At 35.0% G+C, this 21,100-nt stretch overlaps 1 protein-coding gene across 2 annotated transcripts; it reads right to left on the reverse strand.

Moving 5' to 3' along the window:
- Positions 1–2,145: 2,145 nt before the first annotated feature.
- Positions 2,146–19,130, reverse strand: LOC134251825 (uncharacterized). Of its 2 annotated transcripts, none has more exons than XM_062734244.1 (6): positions 19,097–19,130; positions 17,517–17,978; positions 15,346–15,486; positions 11,891–12,002; positions 10,931–11,137; positions 2,146–4,448 (listed from the first exon to the last, which is right to left on the reverse strand). In XM_062734244.1, exons 2-6 carry the CDS (start codon positions 17,909–17,911, stop codon positions 4,203–4,205), a joined length of 1,101 nt encoding a protein of 366 aa, XP_062590228.1. In that variant the 5' UTR covers positions 17,912–17,978; positions 19,097–19,130; the 3' UTR covers positions 2,146–4,202. The 2 variants fall into 2 exon arrangements, with proteins under 2 accessions (XP_062590228.1, XP_062590227.1); XM_062734243.1 differs by having other exon boundaries at positions 10,931–11,146.
- Between the last annotated feature and the right edge of the window lie 1,970 nt (positions 19,131–21,100).

Here is a 21,100-nt window from a genome sequence, read left to right on the forward strand (position 1 = left end):
CACTATATGATCAATAGAGCCCCACCCTAACAACAGAACCCCTGACCCTGGGGCCATAAAATTCACAATTTTATAGGAGGCACTCTTGTTCATAATAACTATGTGCTTAGTTTATTTAATACCCAGGAGCAGAGAAGATTTTCAAAGAATAAATGCATTTTCACTATATAATCTATATAGCCCCGCCCTAGCACTAGAACCCCTGACCCTGGGGCCATGAATTTCACAATTTTGGTAGAGGACTCAATGCTCATTACATTCATGTAAACAGTTTGCCTGCTTGAAGTCCAGGAGCAAAGAAGATTTTTAAAGATTGCACTAATTTTAGTGGTTTTTGCCCCACCCCCCAGGGGGGCGGGGACCATGACATTCACAAATTTTGTTCCCCTTCACCCATAGATGCTGTATATCAAATTTGGTTGAAATTGGTTCAGTGGTTTCAGAGAAGAAGCTGAAAATGTTCAAATGTTAACACATGACGGACGACGACGGATGAAAACGGATAGCAATAGGTCACCTGAGTTACTCAGGTGACCTAAAAATAGTTGTCTTTGCTGTTCTTGAGAAGATTTTTAAAGAAAGTAAAATTTGATCTTGATTTTAGATAACTCCAACCCGGGGTCCATAAATAACCAGAAGTCTCTGTCGAGACTGAAGCTCTACTGGTTTGTACTTATAGCAAAAGAAGAGTAAAGTACTTAAGCAGTTGGGAATTGAAACTTTACACTAGCAAAAAAGAGAATATAATGATCCTTGAATAAGTCTCTTTATGTTCTTAGTGTAGACTACTTTCTTGCCACATAATATTATAATCAGACTAAAACTGTATTTGAAGTAGCATTTTGAGAGTACAGAAATTGCTATCTTTATCAACCAAGGTAATAATGTTCATTGAAGTCAAAAACGGATATTAAGAATTATGTACCGTAGTGTAGTCTACTTGTGTGCCAAGTTATATTGAAATCATACCAAAACTGTAGGAGGAGTAGCATTTTGAAAGAATTTCACAGAAATTTTAATTTTTAGTAACAATGCCTACACCATTCGTCGAAATCAAAAACTGATATAAAGAATTATGTATCTTAGTGTAGTCTACTTGTGTGCCAAGTTATACTGAAATCAGATCAAAACTGTAGGAGGAGTAGCATTTTGAAAAATTGTTTACAGACAGACGGACGGACGCCGGACGCATTACTATCGCATAAACTGTTCTGGTCTCTGACCAGTAGAGCTAAAAATTATGGCAGATCCTGGGATGTTGCAAATCAATGGTTCTATTGTGTTTTTTCATCAGATTTCATTTTTTATTATCCCTTTCTATGGAAATTTTAGTCATATTTCCCCCCTTAAAATCAGCCTACTGTACAGGGGATTAATTTCACGGGTTGTAATTTTCACATTTTTCTCTCATCTGACACGATCGCGGTTTCTTGAATTCGCGGAATTGGTATATAATAAAAATTACCTCCCTTGACTATATACATTTAATCCATACCATAGCTACATGTAAACGACATTAATAAGCATAATGTCTTTATTTCACGAACAACAGGGTAGGTTAATATAAAATTGTTAGATATAAAAAAAAATACTTGCAATTGACAATTAATTAAAACAAATACAGTTTTCAAACGACCTTGACTGTAAACGCACATGACTTTCCTATATTATGCTATTACGATGAGTTCATGTACAACCTAAGATCTTCAATACAACGCAGCGAAAAACCACTGGACAGCAATAAATGTACTAATGTAGTCCGACGATCAAAATAATATCCCTCCACATCTTCAGTAAGTTCGATAGTCATTTGAATGATTTTGAAAACCAAATTGTCGATTAAAATTGATATGCATGATAATACAGGTAACAAAATTTAATACACGTGTAAGATTATTTTCGCACGTGTAAGCAAAACCCATGGCCCATGTGTTTGATTCAGGAAACGTAGCTTGGCTATTAAAACAGTTTTTTAACAAGTACAGGTTATTATCTGCTGATTGGAATTCAAGTAAAGCGCGATAATTAAAATAATTGAATGTCAAGTATACTACTCGTAATTACTGAAATGGCCATGAACTGCACATATATGTTTATAAACATACTGTTGTCTATATAATCTCAAATTTCCAAATTAAACATGTAGATTATTGAAAATTTATTCACTGTTTCTTGAATTCACGGATTTATCAACACCGTGAAAATAGCGAATATTAACACCGCAAGTTATTTTCCCCCTATACAGTATATTGTGATCCAAACCTACCCCAGGGAACTATGATTTGAACAATTTACAATCTATATTATGTACAAAACCTTTACATAAGTTCCAAAATTTCGGGTCAGGAAATTAATACAAATTACTTCAGATACAGGTGATATCTGAAATATCTAAATACAACCTCAAATTTTCAAACATAGGTCACCCAGACCTACTCTTTGGTTGAAATACTCCACAGACTTCAAATGCATCAAATGAAAAAGAAAATTAGCTAATATCATTTCATAACTATGTCACCATGACCTACTTTTCAGTGAACATACTCCAAGTTCTTAAGATGCATCAAGTAACAAAATTTGATGATTGTAAGACAATCAGTATACTTTAAACCAAGTATTATACGCGTGCGATAAATATTCGCGAGTTCCGCGAGTAACCTCTGCTCGCGGATATTTATCGTCGCGAACCAGTTGTTCATTTTCCCATGTTATGATTAGAGTTATTTGCCCTTTTTTGAGTACTGATCCCGACGGTTCAATAAGTAATCACGGAAGAATTTTAGTGTTCTAGAAGCAGTTGAAGTTTTATTACAAACATTCAGAAAAAATATATAAACGAATGGAAAATCTAAAAATATTTGTCTAAAACGATTAAAATGTCAATAAATATTTCAGCTTGTGTTATTATTGTTCATTTATTGTCACACAGGCGGACGAGTGGGAGATAGCCTGGTTAATTACAACTAATTATGGCCCAGTCCTGCTCCGTCCCAACCATTTATAATAATTGCCCTTTGGCTATGTAGATCTTATAAAGCATCAATTACCCAATTAGCACGAGGTACTTTTACACTTGAGAGTTTTAAACCAACTTAAATCTCCTTGATTTTTTTTAACCGATTTTCATTCGAGCGTCGTGAATAATGCGTAAGAAGTATACTCATGGTAACATTTTACCTACTTTAGGTGCGGATATAAGATTTTAAATAGACGCAATCCACAGAATGTCTTAAATAATAGATAAGCAGTACTTACGGTAGCATTTTACCTAGTTTATGAGCGGATATGAAATTTTGATGCAAAAAATAAAATACTTGTGGAAATAAAAAAAAAATGACCACTTGTTCGCGGAAATAAATCGTCGCGGATTAGTTCTCCAGCGGTCAGTCGCGAATAAAAAATGACGCGTATAATAATTGGTTTACAGTATGATATATTTAAATATAGCCAGAAAATTCCAAAAGTATTTCATCTTAAACTATCTTCATTTGAACAAACTTGAATTTTCTTCACCAGAGTTTGGTGGAAATTTGTCCAGTGGTTCAAGGAAAGAAGATCAAAATGTGAAAAGTTTATGGCAATGCTGATGCCAAAGACAACAGACAATGGACAATTTTTAACAAAAGAGCTCAATTCAGCTTTCAGCTCAAGTTAGCTGAAAAATAGATCACTATGACACAGTAAGTCAACATGAGGTTCCAAGATGCGTCAACAGACAATATTTGTTGATTATAGTCTTTATAGTAGACGAAATATGAAATTTTTAACAAAACAAAATTGAGGTCAACCTTGAAGTGACCTTGAGACCATGCCCTTTGCCCAAGGGTGATGCTTTAAACAATTTTAATGTAAAACATATCTTCATCCTCAATTGCAAGTTCGATGATAATCTGCCAAGTGGTTCTTGAGACAATGTATTAGAAGCCCCCCTTTTTTGCCATAATTATCTTCCCCGTTTAATGGTCACATCCTTATTAGGTATAAATTAAAGACCTTGGGCAAAGGACACTCTGTGATAAATTTGACAAATATTGATGAAAAGGTTCTTGAGATATGGCCAGTATTCCAAAAAGTTCATGCATTCATGCACACTGCACAAATGGCCCTAGAATAGGTCTTTGAAGATTTGGTTCAGATGAGCTAAAATACATCTTGTTTTATTTCAATACAGCATTAATGATGGTGATTTGTCAAATTTTCTTCTAAGACAGGATGTTAGTTGTCCCCTTAGTTTTTCTCTGCCTTGCTACTTTTTCATGAACAAAATCCATTAATTTTATATGGAGAATAACCTTAAACAATTCTTGGCGTTCCGATTTTTTCAAAAAATCATATCGTCGACTGTAGTGAAGAACTGGTTTCTCCATATGCTTAAGTGATCCCTTTCTGGTGGTATTTTGAATTTTTTCCCAGCTGAGTTCAGTTAACTGTAGATGTGTAACAGTCACCTGCAAAGAAAATTTAATTTTTTTTTTCAATGAGAGTGATAATAATAAGAGTTGTAATTAACAAGTGGCCCTTGTTTTGAAGGGCCTTAATGGTCTCCTGAGAATAAAAAAACAATCCATAAAAAGATCCATAGAGTACATTAGTAAAATGAAGTGATAGAATAAGCTTACGTAAATCTTTCATTGTCCATTGTGGCCCACCCTACCCCTGGGGATCATGATTTTAACAAACTTGAATCTACGCTACTTGAAGATGTTTCAACATTTCATCTTTCTTAGCCCAGTGGTTCTGGTGAAGATTTTTCCAATGTATTCCTATATAAAACTTTGATCATCCATTGTGGCCCTACCCCAGGGGTCATGATTTGAACAAACCTGTATCTACACTACCTGCACTAGTCCGAAAAATCTTATGTTTTCCTGGCTTTTTTTTTACGATTTTGATATTTTACATGCCAGGAAAACGTCAGTACCAGCGCCATTATGAAAACTGGGAATATGCCGCCTCTAACCAGAGACGGCATTCTCAGCTTGATTTTCAATACTCGCAAACCGAATTAAATGCTGAATTCACATTTTATCAATAGTACAATACCTTTAGTATTCACCAACATCGTTCTTATGGTTCGTTTATGAAATAATATAGGATGAGTTCACCATGCATCGGACACATACCTTGCTTCGGACAACTTTAGGCAATAAACTCTTTCAACTTAAGAGTTCTGTGTATTTATTTGTTTCTGTCATCAAGATGAAGATTTAAATTTTTTAATGATACCGATTGTGTTTATCATGTTGTGATAAAAATACCCCGCAAATGGCCTTGAAGTTACGTCATATTTTACATCATCAAAGGGGAATAACCCGAAATTTATGATTTTGCAATTTTTAGAGTTATCGTTCTTTTAAATTCGACTTCCACGGAACGAGTCGGACTTTGGTGAATTTTGTCAGGGATAGGTAATTTTACATAAATTATAAAGAAATTTCACTTGAATGTTTAATTCTTATTAGAGCTGGTTTTTACTTGTATGCTAATTTCACTGTACATCAGACACAAATTAACCATGCATCAGACACTTTTCGATGCAAAGGTAAGCACTACCATTTACATACAAAACCCAGCTGACAGCTGTTTTTTGCGGAAAAAGAAAATAAAAACTCTATATTTTCAGTCAAAATACAAGTTATCGATATATGTCGTCTGGAATTTTACTCAGAGTATGATAAACCATGAGAAAAAGGTGCGAATTACGGCATTTTAAAGCATTTCTAAGGCAGAGTGAGGTCTCTAGAATCGTTCTACATTTGTGCAATAATATCATCGATTAAATTAAAGTTGAGGTTTATTTCTTAAATAAAAGATGAAAATATATCCATATCAAGGATTTTAAAGCACTGTGATAAAGGTATGACTTTTTTCCAGTCTCCATACCGTCTGTCCGATGCATGGTGAACAATGTCCGATCCATGGAGAATTCTCAGTTTTTCCTAAAAACTCGATTTTTGGAGATATTTTCTCAATAAACGGCATATAATTGTGTCCTAAATTGATATTTTAATCATAAACTAAATGTTGAACTCCATTTTGATAATTTTCCATCGGTAGCGATATCGCTAGAACTTGTTGAAGTACAAGGGTGTCCGATGCATGGTGAATTCACCCTAATACAATGAAAACATTTTATCTGACTGTTGAGATTTGTTTTCATTTCGTATATTTTAAAATCTTGCAAGTTCTGAATCGGAATGTGGAGTTGTAAATTCTATTCATTGAGTTTTAGGAGCATGGTGCCATTGACAAATTGTGAATTCTGCATCTAATTTGGTTCCCAAGTATAGAAAATCAACTTTGGGTTGAAACGGTGAAATTCCCAGTTTTAGTAATGGCACCAGCTCTCACATTTTCCTGGCATGTAAAATATCAAAATCAAAAAAAAAAGCCGGGAAAATGTCAGATTTTTTCGGACTATACCTGAAGATGCTTCCATACAAATATGAATCATCATTGCTTTGCTGTTCTTGAGAAGAAGATTTTTTAAAGATCTTTCCTATATAATTTTATGTAAACTTTGATCATCCATTTTGGCCTCATCCTATCCAGAGGTTCTGGAGAAGGTCAAGCATCTCAAAGTGGGAATTCTACCTTCCAATGATCCACTAAGATCATCTTAGCAGGGTTCGACACTAACGGTGGACCGGCGGCCCGAGTCCACCAAAAAATTGGAAGGTCCACCAAATGTTCTGGACTGGGTGGACCGTCGGTCCACTTAAAATTCAAACACTGTATTAAAAAAAAACAGTGAAATTCCAGGTTTTTTCTTAAATACGTAACTCAAATTATTAATTCCTCCATACCTGTGTTTTACAAAAAATTAATATATATGTAAATAATGTTTTAGGTAATCTGGGGGACATAGCAACTCGATATATTTTACATGTTAAATTGATAATTCAAACATTAAAACAATAATATTGAGACGCAAGAACATTCAATGTGGACCTTGAATAAGAAGCATGAAAAATCCATGCCAAATTAGCCAGTCTCTCTTCTGTTTACATAATGCATAGAGAGGTGTGAAAATCGCTTCACGCCTGAACACACACAGTTGGAGATAATCAGATTTGAATGACAGCTGCATTTATGCATTGTTTTTTTTTTGTTTTTTTAAATAGATGATCAAATAGGCGTAATTTACATTTATGAACTAATTTGCAGTTTCATTTTTTTCTTGATTTATATTATATCTTTACTTATTTAAATAAATAATAAATTTAGAAAAATAATTGATTAATAGTTTAATACACATACATGTTTCTATCTCAGTTTTGCATCGTAGTTAAAAAAAAAAAAAAGATCTAACCATAAATACATGAAAAATTCACTTGTTTAATATTTGAATAAATTAATTAATAATTGGAATATTAAATTTAATCTACCTTTGGAAACAAAATAAATGCAGGTTTTACGTTTTCACCATTGTAACTTTATGATAATAGTTAAAATTTTTTTTTTTTTGGTTTGTAGATTAGTTTTTTTTTTAAGTTCAACTATATTTCTGACAAAAAAAATTCTGACTAGTCCCTAATTGATTTGATTCTGTTAACTGGTTAGATTTATCCTTTATTAGTCTGACTGGAATTGGCATGTATTAAAGTTAGCTTTAATTAATGCCTCATGTAATGATTCATTCATTAATTCAAACATTTATAAAGGTCCACCAGATATTGAGAAGGTCCACCAATAATTTTTGACAAGTAGACCTGCGGTCCACCAAGGTAAACAAGAGGCCAAGGGGCCACATCGCTCACCTGAGCAATTGGCTAGAAAAAAGCACATATCGGGGGGGGGGGGGGGGGGGGGGGGGGGGGGGGGGGGGGGGGGCTTGAATTTTAACCCCCAGTGGGTCATGATTTGAGCAAACTAGAACTTACACTACCTGAGGATAATTCCCTATAAATATCACTAAGCTTTGAAGTACTTGAAAAGAAGATTTTAAAAGGTTTCCCTATATATTCCTATTTAAAACTTTTAACGGTCATTTGGCCCCACCCTACCCCCGGGGGTCATGATTTGAACAAATTTGAATCTACACTACCTGAGGATGATTCCACATGAGTTTCATCTTTCCTGGCCCAGTGGTTCTTGAGAAGAAGATTTTTAAAGATTTTTCCTATATATTCCTATGTAAAACTTTGATCGGCCATTGTGGCCCCATCCTACCCCTGGGGGTCATGATTTGTACAAATTTCAATCTACGCTGCCTGAGGATGATTCCACATGAGTTTCATCTTTCCTGGCCCAGTGGTTCTTGAGAAAAAGATTTTTAAAGATTTGTCCTATATATTCCTATGTAAAACTTTGATTGGCCATTTTGGCCCCACCTTACCCCCGGGGGTCATGATTTGAACAAACTTGAATCTACACTACCTGAAGATGATTCCACATGAGTTTCATCTTTCCTGGCCCAGTGGTTCTTGAGAAGAAGATTTTTAAAGATTTTTCCTATATATTGCTATGTAAAACTTTGATCGGCCATATTGGCCCCACCCTACCCCCGGGGGTCATGATTTGAACAAACTTGAATCTACACTACCTGAGGATGATTCCACATGAGTTTCATCTTTCCTGGCCCAGTGGTTCTTGAGAAGAAGATTTTTAAAGATTTTTCCTATATATTGCTATGTAAAACTTTGATCGGCCATATTGGCCCCACCCTACCCCCGGGGGTCATGATTTGAACAAACTTGAATCTACACTACCTGAGGATGATTCCACATGAGTTTCATCTTTCCTGGCCCAGTGGTTCTTGAGAAGAAGATTTTTTAAAAATGCCATTAATTTTTTTCTAATTCATAATTATCTCCCCTTGGAAAAGGGCGTGGCCCTTCATTTGAACAAACTTGAATCCCCTTTACCCAAGGATACTTTGTAGCAAGTTTGGTTGAAATTGGTCCAGTGGTTCTTGAGAAGAAGATGAAAATGTGAAAAGTTTACAACAACAACAACGACAACGACTATGACAACAACGACAGACAACGGACAAATTTTGATCAGAAAAGCTCACTTGAGCCTTTGGCTCAGGTGAGCTAAAAAGTTAGTGTCGAACCCTGCTTAGTGGATCTGAAAATTTGTCACCTTCTTTTATTTTTCTTAGTTTTAATATTTAACAAGAGGCCCATGGGCCACATCGCTCACCTGAGCACTAAGGGTAGGAAAAAGTAGAAAATGGCTTTTTATTGTAAAGTTTAAATCCAAAAGTAGTCCCATGACCAATCATGGATTTGCTATTTTTAGAAAATGATTTTTAAAGAATTTTCCTATATATATCTTTAAAAACTTTGGTCGGCCATTTTGGCCCCGCCCTACCCCTGGGGGTCATATGGAATTCATCATATATAAATATGATGAATTATGGCTTTGTCATTCTTGAGAAGAAGATTTTTAAAGAATTTTCCTATATATTTCTATGTAAAACTTTGGTCGGCCATTTTGGCCCCGCCCTACCCCCGGGGGTCATGATTTGAACAAACTTGAATCTACACTACCTGAGCATGCTCCCATATAAATATGATGAATTATGGCTTTGTCATTCTTGAGAAGAAGATTTTTAAAGAATTTTCCTATACAGTGGACCTTCAGATATCCGGACGCCAGATATCCGGATGCTTCAGTATCTGGACGATTTTTCATCATAACGAAATTTTTAAATATTATTCTGTCTTGTTTAACTGGTGATTCAGATATCCGGATGCTTCACATATCCGGACAAATTGACTGGGAACCAAAGCGTCCGGATAAATGAGGGTCCACTGTATATTTCTATGTAAAACTTTGGCCGGCCATTTTGGCCCCGCCCTACCCCCGGGGGACATGATTTGAACAAATTTGAATCTACACTACCTGAGCATGCTCCCATATAAATATGATGAATTATGGCTTTGTCATTCTTGAGAAGAAGATTTTTAAAGAATTTTCCTATATATTTCTATGTAAAACTTTGGTCGACCGTTTTGGCCCCGCCCTACCCCTGGGGGTCATGATTTGAACAAACTTGAAACTACACTACCTGAGCATGCTTCCATATATATATGATGAATTATGGCTTTGTCATTCTTGAGAAGAAGATTTTTAAAGAATTTTCCTATATATTTCTATGTAAAACTTTGGTCGGCCATTTTGGCCCCGCCCTACCCCCGGGGGTCATGATTTGTACAAACTTGAATCTACACTACCTGAGCATGCTTCCACATAAATATGATGAATTATGGCTTTGTCATTCTTGAGAAGAAGATTTTTAAAGAATTTTCCTATATATTTCTATGTAAAAATTTGGTCGGACATTTTGGCCCCACCCTACCCCCGGGGGTCATGATTTGAACAAACTTGAATCTACACTACCTGAGCATGCTTCCATATAAATATGATGAATTATGGCTTTGTCATTCTTGAGAAGAAGATTTTTAAAGAATTTTCCTATATATTTCTATGTAAATCTTTGGTCGGCCATTTTGGCCCCGCCCTACCCCCGGGGGTCATGATTTGAACAAACTTGAATCTACACTACCTAAGGATGTTTCCCCATAAGTTTCATCTTTCATGGCACAGTGGTTCTTGAGAAGAAGATTTTTAAAATATGCCACCAAATTTTCATTAATTCCCAATTATCTCCCCTTGAATGAGGGCGTGGCCCTTCATTTGAACAAACCTGAATCCCCTTCACACAAGGATACTTTGTGGCAAGTTTGGTTGAAATTGGCCCAGCGGTTCTTGAGAAGAAGTCGAAAATGTGAAAAGTTTACAGACAGACAGACAGACGGACAGACGGACAGACAGACGGACAGACGGACGCCGGACAAAATGTGATCAGAAAAGCTCACTTGAGCCTTCGGCTCAGGTGAGCTAAAAATTATAGACAAAATTAGGTTGTAAAAAATATTATTTAAGCATAGAGTATTTATTCAAATTAACAATGGCATACTTTTGTTTTTTCAACCGTAAATCCAAGAATATCTCTACCAACACTTCCACAGAGATCCATATGTGTAACTGATTTGTCAAGATAGGCTAACAGTTCTCCTATTTGTTGAGCAAGAAGGGCATCTGGTAGGCAGGGATCTACTTCAGAAGATGCATGGCATGTTTTCTTGATTACAGGACTGCCATAGGTATCTTCACCTTTTATGTTCTTTTTAACCTGAAAATATAAAAAAATTACTGTGAAAAATAAAAACAACAAAGCAGAGAGAATAATACAAGCTGACTGAGCACATTCTCTTCCCCAACTTCACTACGTCAAGGTTTTGTGACATCATGCCTCTTCACAAATCCTAGCAAGAAATGTATCCATAGGATATGATCACCAGGCCCATGGTACATTCAGACAGGTGATTCGATGTGGCTATGGTGCAACATTGTGGAACAGTCTTCCTCAAAACTTGAGATTTGAAAGACATTTCTTAAAAACTTATTTATTTACTACTGCATACCCATGCAGATTATTCTTAAGAAGCTTCTTTGTTTTTAATTTTTAAATTTGAATTGTCTTATGACATGGGACATTACAGCAATTTTACATGCATAAATATTTCTTGTCTTCTTAAAAGTTTATTTATGTATATTCTTATGGCTTTAATTTGTAGTCTTTTTAAAAGTTTATTTAAGTATATTCTTATGGCTTTAATTTGTAGTCTTTTTAAAAGTTCCTGTATATTCTTATGGCTTTGACATGTATTTTAAGTTGTATAGTGCTTGTAATTTTAATGTCTTTATGCTTATATATTTTCATGTGCAGCACTTTAGAGTAATTTTATATCATATTAAACACAAAGGCACTGTAGTCTGCACTAAAAAGATGGTAAGGAAATATGGAAAAGGAAAGCAATATACAGATCACTTGAATCTTCAAGACAGAAATAGTCACAAGATAAAATGTTTTTACCTTTACAACACATAAAACTTTCCCCTCCAAACCATAGCATAATATATCTGGTGCTGAAGAAACAATTTCACCCTTGACCTTCATCTTCTTTACAGCAATATCAGGTTGGTGCCTAAAATTAAGTGGAACAGCAATGTAAACATGAATAAATAAAATACACTACTTAATTAGGGCTGATCTCTTTGTATCTATAACATGAAATTCTACACAAAAAACTCAAAGCCTATACCAGATGTCTCAGAATGACAAAAATATGTCATTTATGAAGCATTATATACTTGGCAAAAAAAAAAATAACAGTCATGCATGTTTCTTACTACCCAACCAACCCTATTTTTGCGGCTGACTCTAATTTTTTTTTTTTGATTTTGGGGGGAAAAAAATCGAGAATTTCTGGAATTTCATCATTATGCCATCTGTTTCCATGTTAACACAAAACAAGCATTTCATGTAATTCTAAGTTTTAGATATGGACTTTCATCAAATACTAGCTGCAACAATGTTGCCCTCTCCAATTTTTTTTTAATATGATATTTTCAGGAGAGGGCTACAATACCACTGCATCTCCGTAATGGTGCATTTATTTGTTAGATACGGGCGACTGCAGGCAAAATAAATTGTTTTTGCATTCAACTTACTTCTAATGAGACAGAATTTTTATTCACTATCAGCTTCATAGCCCTTTATATGCAAACACCAAGTAAAATAAATGCGTATTTACCAGTCGTTCTCCTCAGCAGCCATGACAGTTCTCGCGTGAGACTTGCACATGAAATTTAGAATCACTTGATAAAGAGCCATGAAAGTTCTCGCATGAGACTTGCGCATGAAATTTAGAATCACTTGATAAAGTAAATGTTGGTGTTGATAAATGTTTGTGTTATATGATATCACTATAAACATTGATAAATCAAAGCATTCCATGGGATATTTTTAATTTTTATCATAAAGCCAAGAGTGATATTTATGCTTAAAATAAGGGAAATCCTAACCAATCCGCTTCCCTATATTCTGAATTCTTATTGGTTGTCCCAAAATAAAATCGATCAAGGTCCGTAAATATGGCAGATAAATTTGAGTTGTGATGTTGACATACACAAAAAATAACCAATACCACACATTGTTCTGTATATTTTTGGATCAATTCATGTCTTAATGCATAACTGATAATTTCAGCTGAAATCTGTGCGGTAGTGAATCACTCCTGCACTTGCACCATTACGGACCCTCCCCCCCCCCCCAAAAAAAAATTTTGTCAGAAAAAAGGAAATAAAATCATTTTCCTTCCTACCTACCCATCCCGTGAGGATCCGGGTTAGAATAGGTCCTCAGTACCCCTTGCTTGTCGTAAAAGGCGACTAAATGGGGCGGTCCTTCGGATCAGACCGTATAAACCGAGGCCCCGTGTTACAGCAGGTGTGGCACGATAAAGATCCCTCCCTGCTCAATGGCCCCGAGTGCCGAGCATAGGCCCAAATTTGCAGCCCTTCACCGGCAATGGTGACGTCTCCATATCAGTGAAATATTCTGGAGAGAGACGTTAAACAGTATACAATCAATCAATCAATCCTACCTACCCTATTTTTCAAAGGCTGGTAGCAGGAAACAAGACTATTTTTTGCTGACAATGCACTATCCCCTTCCAGAGTTTGGACTGCTAGTCAGACGAGCTTATTTTGGTCTTATTTTGACAAGAGGTCATAGGCATGCATGAGTCAGCTGGTGCAACACAGTTAGCAACTGGACTCTGAGAAACTGGCAAAGGGTTTAGTTTAGTGAAGAGTGCAGATTTTTGCTTCACCATCGAGATGATCGTATGCGTATTAAGGGATGACAGAATGAATGTTTTGCCAGGAGTTGTATTATAGAAAATGACACACTCCATGGGACAGTGTTATGATGTAGGGCACAATTTAATACATCCAAAGAACACTGAGGCACGATACATGTAAACTCTTTTGAGACAAATTAGAATATTTTTTCCCTATATTCCTATGTAAAAATTTATCCCTTACCGTCTCCCTACCCCATTCTTCTGTCACATGATTTGAACAAAATTCATCTGCATTTTATTCATCAGGACTCCAGTGATTGGGATGGCCAAAATGGTCAATGGGACTATGGCGCAACTGTCCACATTTTTGATGGGCCATTTCGAAAACGAATGGGCCATCAATATAATCTGAATGGCCATTTTAAGAAATAACAAAGTGACAAACAAATATGAAATACAAGAGAAAACACGTTTTTAATTAATCGAATCTGATTTTTAACGCATGAAATGCAGTAAAGAACTATATGCGGTATATTACATATATTTGCCCCCACAAAAGTCAAATTTTGAAAACTTCCCGAAATGTGCTGAATTCAATAAATTGTATGAGAAATATAAATTAACAGAAAATATTATAGTGTCAAAGCAGTGTATTCACAATTTTTGTTTTAATGACGTCACAAACTAGTCTGATTTTATATCCTTTTTCAGAAAGAGGTCAAAATTGACAAAATTTCAACAATTTTAGCTTTAAGATTTGTAGAGCGCAAGTTTGTTCAGGAACAATGTTGACATATTTCATTGATATTATCATTCTACACATCATATCAAAATATTGATCCTGAACACACATGCGCTCGGTGACTTTTACTCAAAATATCGACGAAATATGTACATTTTTCTGTAAAATTCATAAAAAACTGAAATTTACGTCATGTTTGTGACGTCATTACGTACATATGGCGTCATTATTTATGAAAATATTCAGTGCTTTGAAGTCAGCATATATCCCCCTGTTGAAGAACATAATCAAATATTTCTTAGTCAAAGTTCGATTTTGGGGGGCAAATATTGGTTATTATCGAATAAAGTTCTTTAAAGGAACTTTCTTAGAATATAACTGACCCATATTTTGTGTTAAAATTACGACAGTTTTTGAAAAGGAACAGCCCTATCATACAAATGAATGAAGTATTGTACCTCATGTAAGTGCTTTGTTTAACCGGAAGTACTTTTTGACAGGTTTCAACCAATTAGATTAATTGTGATTTTGTTTTAAATTGACTGCATTTAAATGAAATTAAAACAGGAGAGAAAGTCGTACACAAAATATTTCCAAATAACTTCGCTAAAAATTGAATGTGCACCTTGGCGCCATGATTGATTGATTTAATGTGCCATTTTTCACAAAATTTGACTATGGCGCGTGGCACAAGCCCTTTCCAATCACTGGGACTCTGATTTTTTGGGGTTTTTTTTTTTGGAGGGTTTTTTTTTTTACCTACATCCTCCTTAACATTTTAAAATCTTTTAGTATGGTCCTACATAGGGGTCATGATTTGAGCAAACTTAATATTATACATGTGCACACATACATTTGAACAAATTTCAATATGAATTTTTCAACAATTTCAAAACCTTTACTTAAGTGAACTAAATATAGTAATTAACGCATATTTACCTGGTGATTATGCCACATATTTTGAGAAAGTCCTCAAATAATGTTTGAAAGTTGGATTCTGAGACAGAAGCATTCACTTCAATTCCCTCTCTTAAAACAAGTTCCAATTTTTGTTGAAACTCCTCAAATCGTCCTGAACATCTGTTATTATCGAACAAAAATATTAATTTAACATTTGTACTAGTCTTAACATTTGTACTTATATGGCAAAGAATTCATTAATGAAATTTTTGGTGTGAATGTTATTTATCCAGCAATTTCTATCAGTCAAAAAAAAATTTCTAGTATGATTCATGATGTAATTTAAAAGAATATATATGACACTGGTTGGGACTGGTCCGTTTCACCTGAAATTAATACATGTATATAAAATTGCTACAGAACATCAATACAAACCTAACTAGACCTTGAAAGTACTCAGATTAATGTGTCAATGATTCGACAGATCGGGACAAGCGCTCAAGTCCCAGAGTTCTTGAAATCTTTTGGTCCTGTCGGCAAAACCGATAAAATCAACCAAGGACCGATTACTTTCCATTCTGTGTCAGTCCAAATGACCGGAACTTGCGAAAATCTTACTAAATTTCGTACGAATTCCCTGTAATCGACCGATCGTAATCTCTCAAACTCTTTTTCTGCATGTTGAAATAGCTTCTCGATGAATAAGAGTGCAAATATAGAGACAATGTTCTATCGTTAAAATGATATATGTTCTACGGACCCAGTTTAATAATAGAATTTGCTCCGTATATTCACTATGTCGCAAAATAAACACGGGCAATAACTCGAACTCAGTACATTTACTACGAAGATTCGAGAGAGTTCTGAATGCAAACATGGCATGTAAATTTGAAGCGAAAAAAAGCATAAAGAATATTAGTTGAATCATTGTCTTTATTTGGATCATAATTTAGGTTTAAAGGCATACGCGACCTAAAAGAGGTTTGTTGTAATTAATTTGAAGTTATTTCCAGTGCAAATTCGTTTCGGAGCAATTCTGAAATTAATTGCTACATTGCGAGTATAACTGTGAGGACTTGTTCTGAGACACAGATTATATCTAACTTGTGCCAAACTACTACAGTAACAAAATGGTAACTATGATTGGTAAACTGTTTAAACAAGTTTGTTGACGGCTCTAGGGTAAGAAGTGTGCAGTGTTTATAGACGCCCTGTTTATTGATAATAAAATTCAAATACAATTTTCATGTGTTTATTGAATTTATTTTGGACTGATAGAAATCTGTCTGGACTGACAAACTTCACATGGCAGTCGGTCCAAATGACTGACAGCGAGAAAAAGATTTCAAGAACTCTGAAGTCCCATTAGTAGGGAACCTATTCATCATTGTAGCAAATTGGACTGGATCCGCTCCGAAACCATTTTGAAGAATACAAAAAAGTTGCACTGGAAATAACTACCGATTTAAAAATAACTATCCTTTTTGAGCTCATATATGTCTTACTCTAAAATATAACCCATATAAATATATAGACACAAATTCAACTCTGCTTTTTATTGTTTTTTCACGCTTCGAATTTATATGCCAAATTCGGAACTCTCTCGATTATTCGTAGAAGTGTAGATGAAAATTATCTGTCCCTGATTATTTTGCTTCATTGCCAGAAAATAACTCGTTGAAAAAAAATCACAAAAGACTTTTTGAGATTATGATGAAAAGACAAAAACTATAAAACTATAGGTACAAAGAACACTAAAAAAAAAAACAACAAAAGATTGTTAAGGCAGAAAATGATTGGTTACAGGGACCGGTACTGTAGCAAATTGCATCAGACATTTCAATTTTCTCTTGGTTTTATCCGGTAGGACCATAAGTTTTTGGAAACTCTGCAGCTGTGTTATGTTGCCCTCAGAGAGTGCCTTCCGCATCGGGCAACATTATAACAAGCCTGAGCTTTCCCGTCACCTCGGGGCTAATATTCTGGTATGTTGCCCTTGAAGCCCAGTTACATAGGTATATATAATAGATTGTTCGGGTCATGATAAATCTTTTGGGATATAATATATCCTGTTTGGGAGATATTGGTCCAAACCTGTTTATCCCACTTAGGTGAGTGACCTAAACTTAGTAAAAAGTCGGCAAAGTTCACACAAAATTTCTCATCATATTTCATATATGAATGACAATCTTATATAGGACAATACTTACAATCCAATTCCATCAGGGATCTTTTCTCTTGGAACGAATTCATTACATATCACGGAATTTCCAATAAACTTTCTCTGTAATTCTTCAAACGATGTGAAATTCGCTTCAATTGAATTACACACATGTAAAATTTCCTCCACAGTATTCAATTCTTCTGAAACTACATCCTTTCTAAACATTGTATATAGCCCCCATTCATATACAACATCCATCGCGAAAGCCCTGTACAAGAGTTTTATTCCCAATTTGTCTATATCAGATCGCCTCCATTTGGAAGTGCTATTTGGAAATGAACGCTCTAACGTAGTTGTTGACTTTTCAGTGTCACTGTCGTGTGGTGGTGAACTACTCGCACTTTCACCCGCATCGGAGTGTGCCCTTTTCCTGCCTTCCATCTTGCAGATGAGGCAACCATTGATTTTGGATCCTTACTTATTCTTTCCCAGTCAATCTATGTAAAAACTACAAAAATTCTTTAATATATTTTTTTTTCAATGCAGGGCCATGTTAATCTTGAAAAATTAAACTTTTAACTAATGCTAAAGCCCAATGTCTAATCATGGTAGGCCTAATTTCTTATCCCCTACTTTTCTTATTTTAAAGCTCTCGTTTCTCTTAAATCACTGCTAATTTTATTTTCACTATATACCACAACAGTAGATTACGTCATTTTATTATAACACCTTCTTGGGTACTCATTATGTGGCGGATTGAACTGAACTAGTCTAAGCCAGTGTTTGTATGCTTAGCATGACAGGTCCAGTACAATAACTAGATTTAGCTACGTAGGTAGAATTACCTACGTAGCTTTATTAACCTACCTCAGGTAGCTTTATTTAGCTATTTCAAGGTAAATTTTCAAAAGTTTTCTTTTTATTAAAAAGAGACAAAAAGTCGCAATTAAATGACTATTGATATTTATAATAGGAAGGCTTTAAAAAACAATTCAAAGCAGAGATAATTTATACATTGGTGCGTTTGGACAATTTACAGCAAAACATGTAATTCCATTGTTTGGTTATCTGACCGTGCGGTAAGGTGCGGTGAGGCATGACTGAGTATGATTACTTCACATTGTGCTGAATAATTACCGACCTATTATCGTGTTAACCGGAACTGGACTTCTTTGTCATTTTATTCAAGGAGTAACTGTTCTAACTGTCATACATAGCCCCAAAACTTTCAGAACTTTGATTGAAATTGCGCAGAAAAAGACTTTTTTCAAAGAGGGATTTTTTCATGAGTTGTTTTCAGATGAGTTCAAAGTTGAAAATGATCACTGCATCAAAATGATATTGTCTGCACACCCTGAGAAAAATGCTTTTTAATAGAAATAGATCAATTTGGTAGCTAAATAAAGCTACCTCAGGTAGGTAAATAAAGCTACGTAGCTAAATCTAGTGATTGTACCAGACCTGCATGAATCTTATAACGTTGCAGTACTAACATCCCCTGACACAATAGATGTTAAGCTATGTAATAAAACTCAAAGCATCAGTTTAAAGTGATTTCCTAATAGTATGAAATCAACTGAATCACTTTAGATAAAAATAATGTATTGATTAAGAACAATTAATTACGAATTCAAGGAGCTCTGAAATTCGTGGCCTGCACCCAGCTTGGCGGAAACGCGTGAAGAGACAGAGAGAAATGGGCTCCCGAGCCCGAACCCAATTACAAAAAAACACCCCCAAATACACTACAGGTTTATTAACACGATTAAAATGACAATTGTAATCTTTGTTTTTAAAAAAATCAGTCTGAATTAATTTTAACGTTTCACTTATTTCTCATTTTGTTTCTGCATAGACCTAAAGCGAACGATCTATGTCTATGGTTTAATCATGTTAGTACAATGATATTTTAGTATAACGTACATGATCCAGTTTTGGAATAGTTAATTTCAATAAAAACCGTCTTGATCACTTGGAAATTAGAATTTGATGCCTGTAAGGATATTTTCTTTTCAGGTTTGTTGATGTTAAAAACACCTTTTCAACCAGAAGATAAAATCTATCGCCATCAAATATATTTTTTAGCAAGAGAAAAAAGTTTCAAAAATTTAACATGAAAAGGAGGCTATGAAATTTACAGTGAAGTCTTAGAATAATTTCCCTTGCAGAAACATAGGATAGTCGTAAATGTTTTCATGGAAGTTTTGAGGATTTAATCTTTTTTAAGTTCATTTCACAGAGATTAAGATGACCCAGTTTTGGAATACTAATTTCAACAATGTTGAAATAGGAGAAATGTTCAATACACGACTTAATAATATGTTTTACGGTGTGACCGTTGGGGCGAGCGCAGTTGTACCATCGAAAAAACTTGAAAAATTTATCAGCCACTTCAAACATCAAGCCGCACGAGACGTCTCGACTACCTGTGACGTCACGCGACGTCACGGAGCTCGTCGGAGCTTACGGAGACAGCCGAGCGTCTGGTTGAAACTCTAGACCTAGTGCAATTTTGGTCGAAAAACAATGCAGAGTTATTTTTTGATTATTTGAAAAATATCTACAAACTGATTGCCTTTCATGCTTTACGTTATTATTTATTTATTTATTTATTTATTCGCGCAAAGGTCATTGGGTAGTGCAGGAATTCTGGGAATGTTGCACAGAGAAATTTGCCTGACGTATGTACAGATTTCAATCCGAATTTCCTCTGTTCTTACACGTTAGTCTATTGAGCTCGCTTCGCGAGCGTCGCTTCGCGACGCTCGCTGCGCTCGCTATTAATGACATTTGTATGAACGGTACATGATGCACTTTTGAAATAGATAACACGATTATTGGAATTTTTGGCACCTAAATTTAATGATAGTCTTAAATGCATTTATGAAAGTTGCAGGGATTTGAATTAATTACATATAGTATCTTTTCAACAGTGTTGATATTGAAGAAATGTTCAATACGCTACTTAATTTCAATGATATTTCAGAGGTGTAGTCACAAACTTAAAAGGGGGGGGCTCAACTACAGAAATTCCTAGACAAGCAAAAAAAAAAAAAAAAAAAAAAAGGCCATGTGTGTTATATAAAGAAATATTAAGATGAACAACATGTAACATCCATGGGCGAACACAGGATATGTAATACGGGGGTATGACATGAAATAATATTAGTCATATCACACTTTTAATGGTGGGGCCTAGGGGGCGAAGCCCCTGGAAGCTCCTGAGTTTTCGTGTAATTTAATAGTAAAACCAGAAACAAAAATAGCGGCATTGGTTATATATGTATCAAAGTATGGCATTAATAATATTAATCATAACATACTTTAAAAATTTTAAGTGTGTGAGTCCCCCCCCCCCCCCCCCCCCCCCTTAAATCAGCAAGCCTTTCTAAGCTGAATGAGAGGATTTCAAATAGTGTTTTTAAAGTTGATTGATATTCATCACAGGTATACCGTCAGCATCAGAATCTCCAATACTACAGCGATCTTGTAGAAATTACTTATTTTGATGAGATTTGGATTGACTAGACAGAATTCTATAGTACAGATATGTAAAAATAAAAAGAGTGCTAATGAATCAGCAAAATGAAAGAATTAAAATCCGGAGGTTTGACAAAACTTACTTTGTGA

The sequence above is a fragment of the Saccostrea cucullata genome, unplaced genomic scaffold, assembly GCF_032062105.1.
Source record: "Saccostrea cucullata isolate Sc308-1 unplaced genomic scaffold, CSIRO_AGI_Scuc_v1 ctg118, whole genome shotgun sequence".
Lineage (NCBI taxonomy): Eukaryota > Metazoa > Mollusca > Bivalvia > Ostreida > Ostreidae > Saccostrea > Saccostrea cuccullata.

Bases quoted from the DNA above. Each gene is read 5' to 3' on its own strand.
- LOC134251825 (XM_062734243.1), bottom strand. From the start codon at position 17,911: ATGGAAGGCAGGAAAAGGGCACACTCCGATGCGGGTGAAAGTGCGAGT. The intron at 12,003-15,345 runs GTAAATATGCGT...ACTTAATTTTAG, and splicing joins ATATGTGGCATAATCACCAG to GCACCAACCTGATATTGCTG. The intron at 11,147-11,890 runs GTAAAAACATTT...TTATATTTTCAG, and splicing joins AAGTTTTATGTGTTGTAAAG to GTTAAAAAGAACATAAAAGG.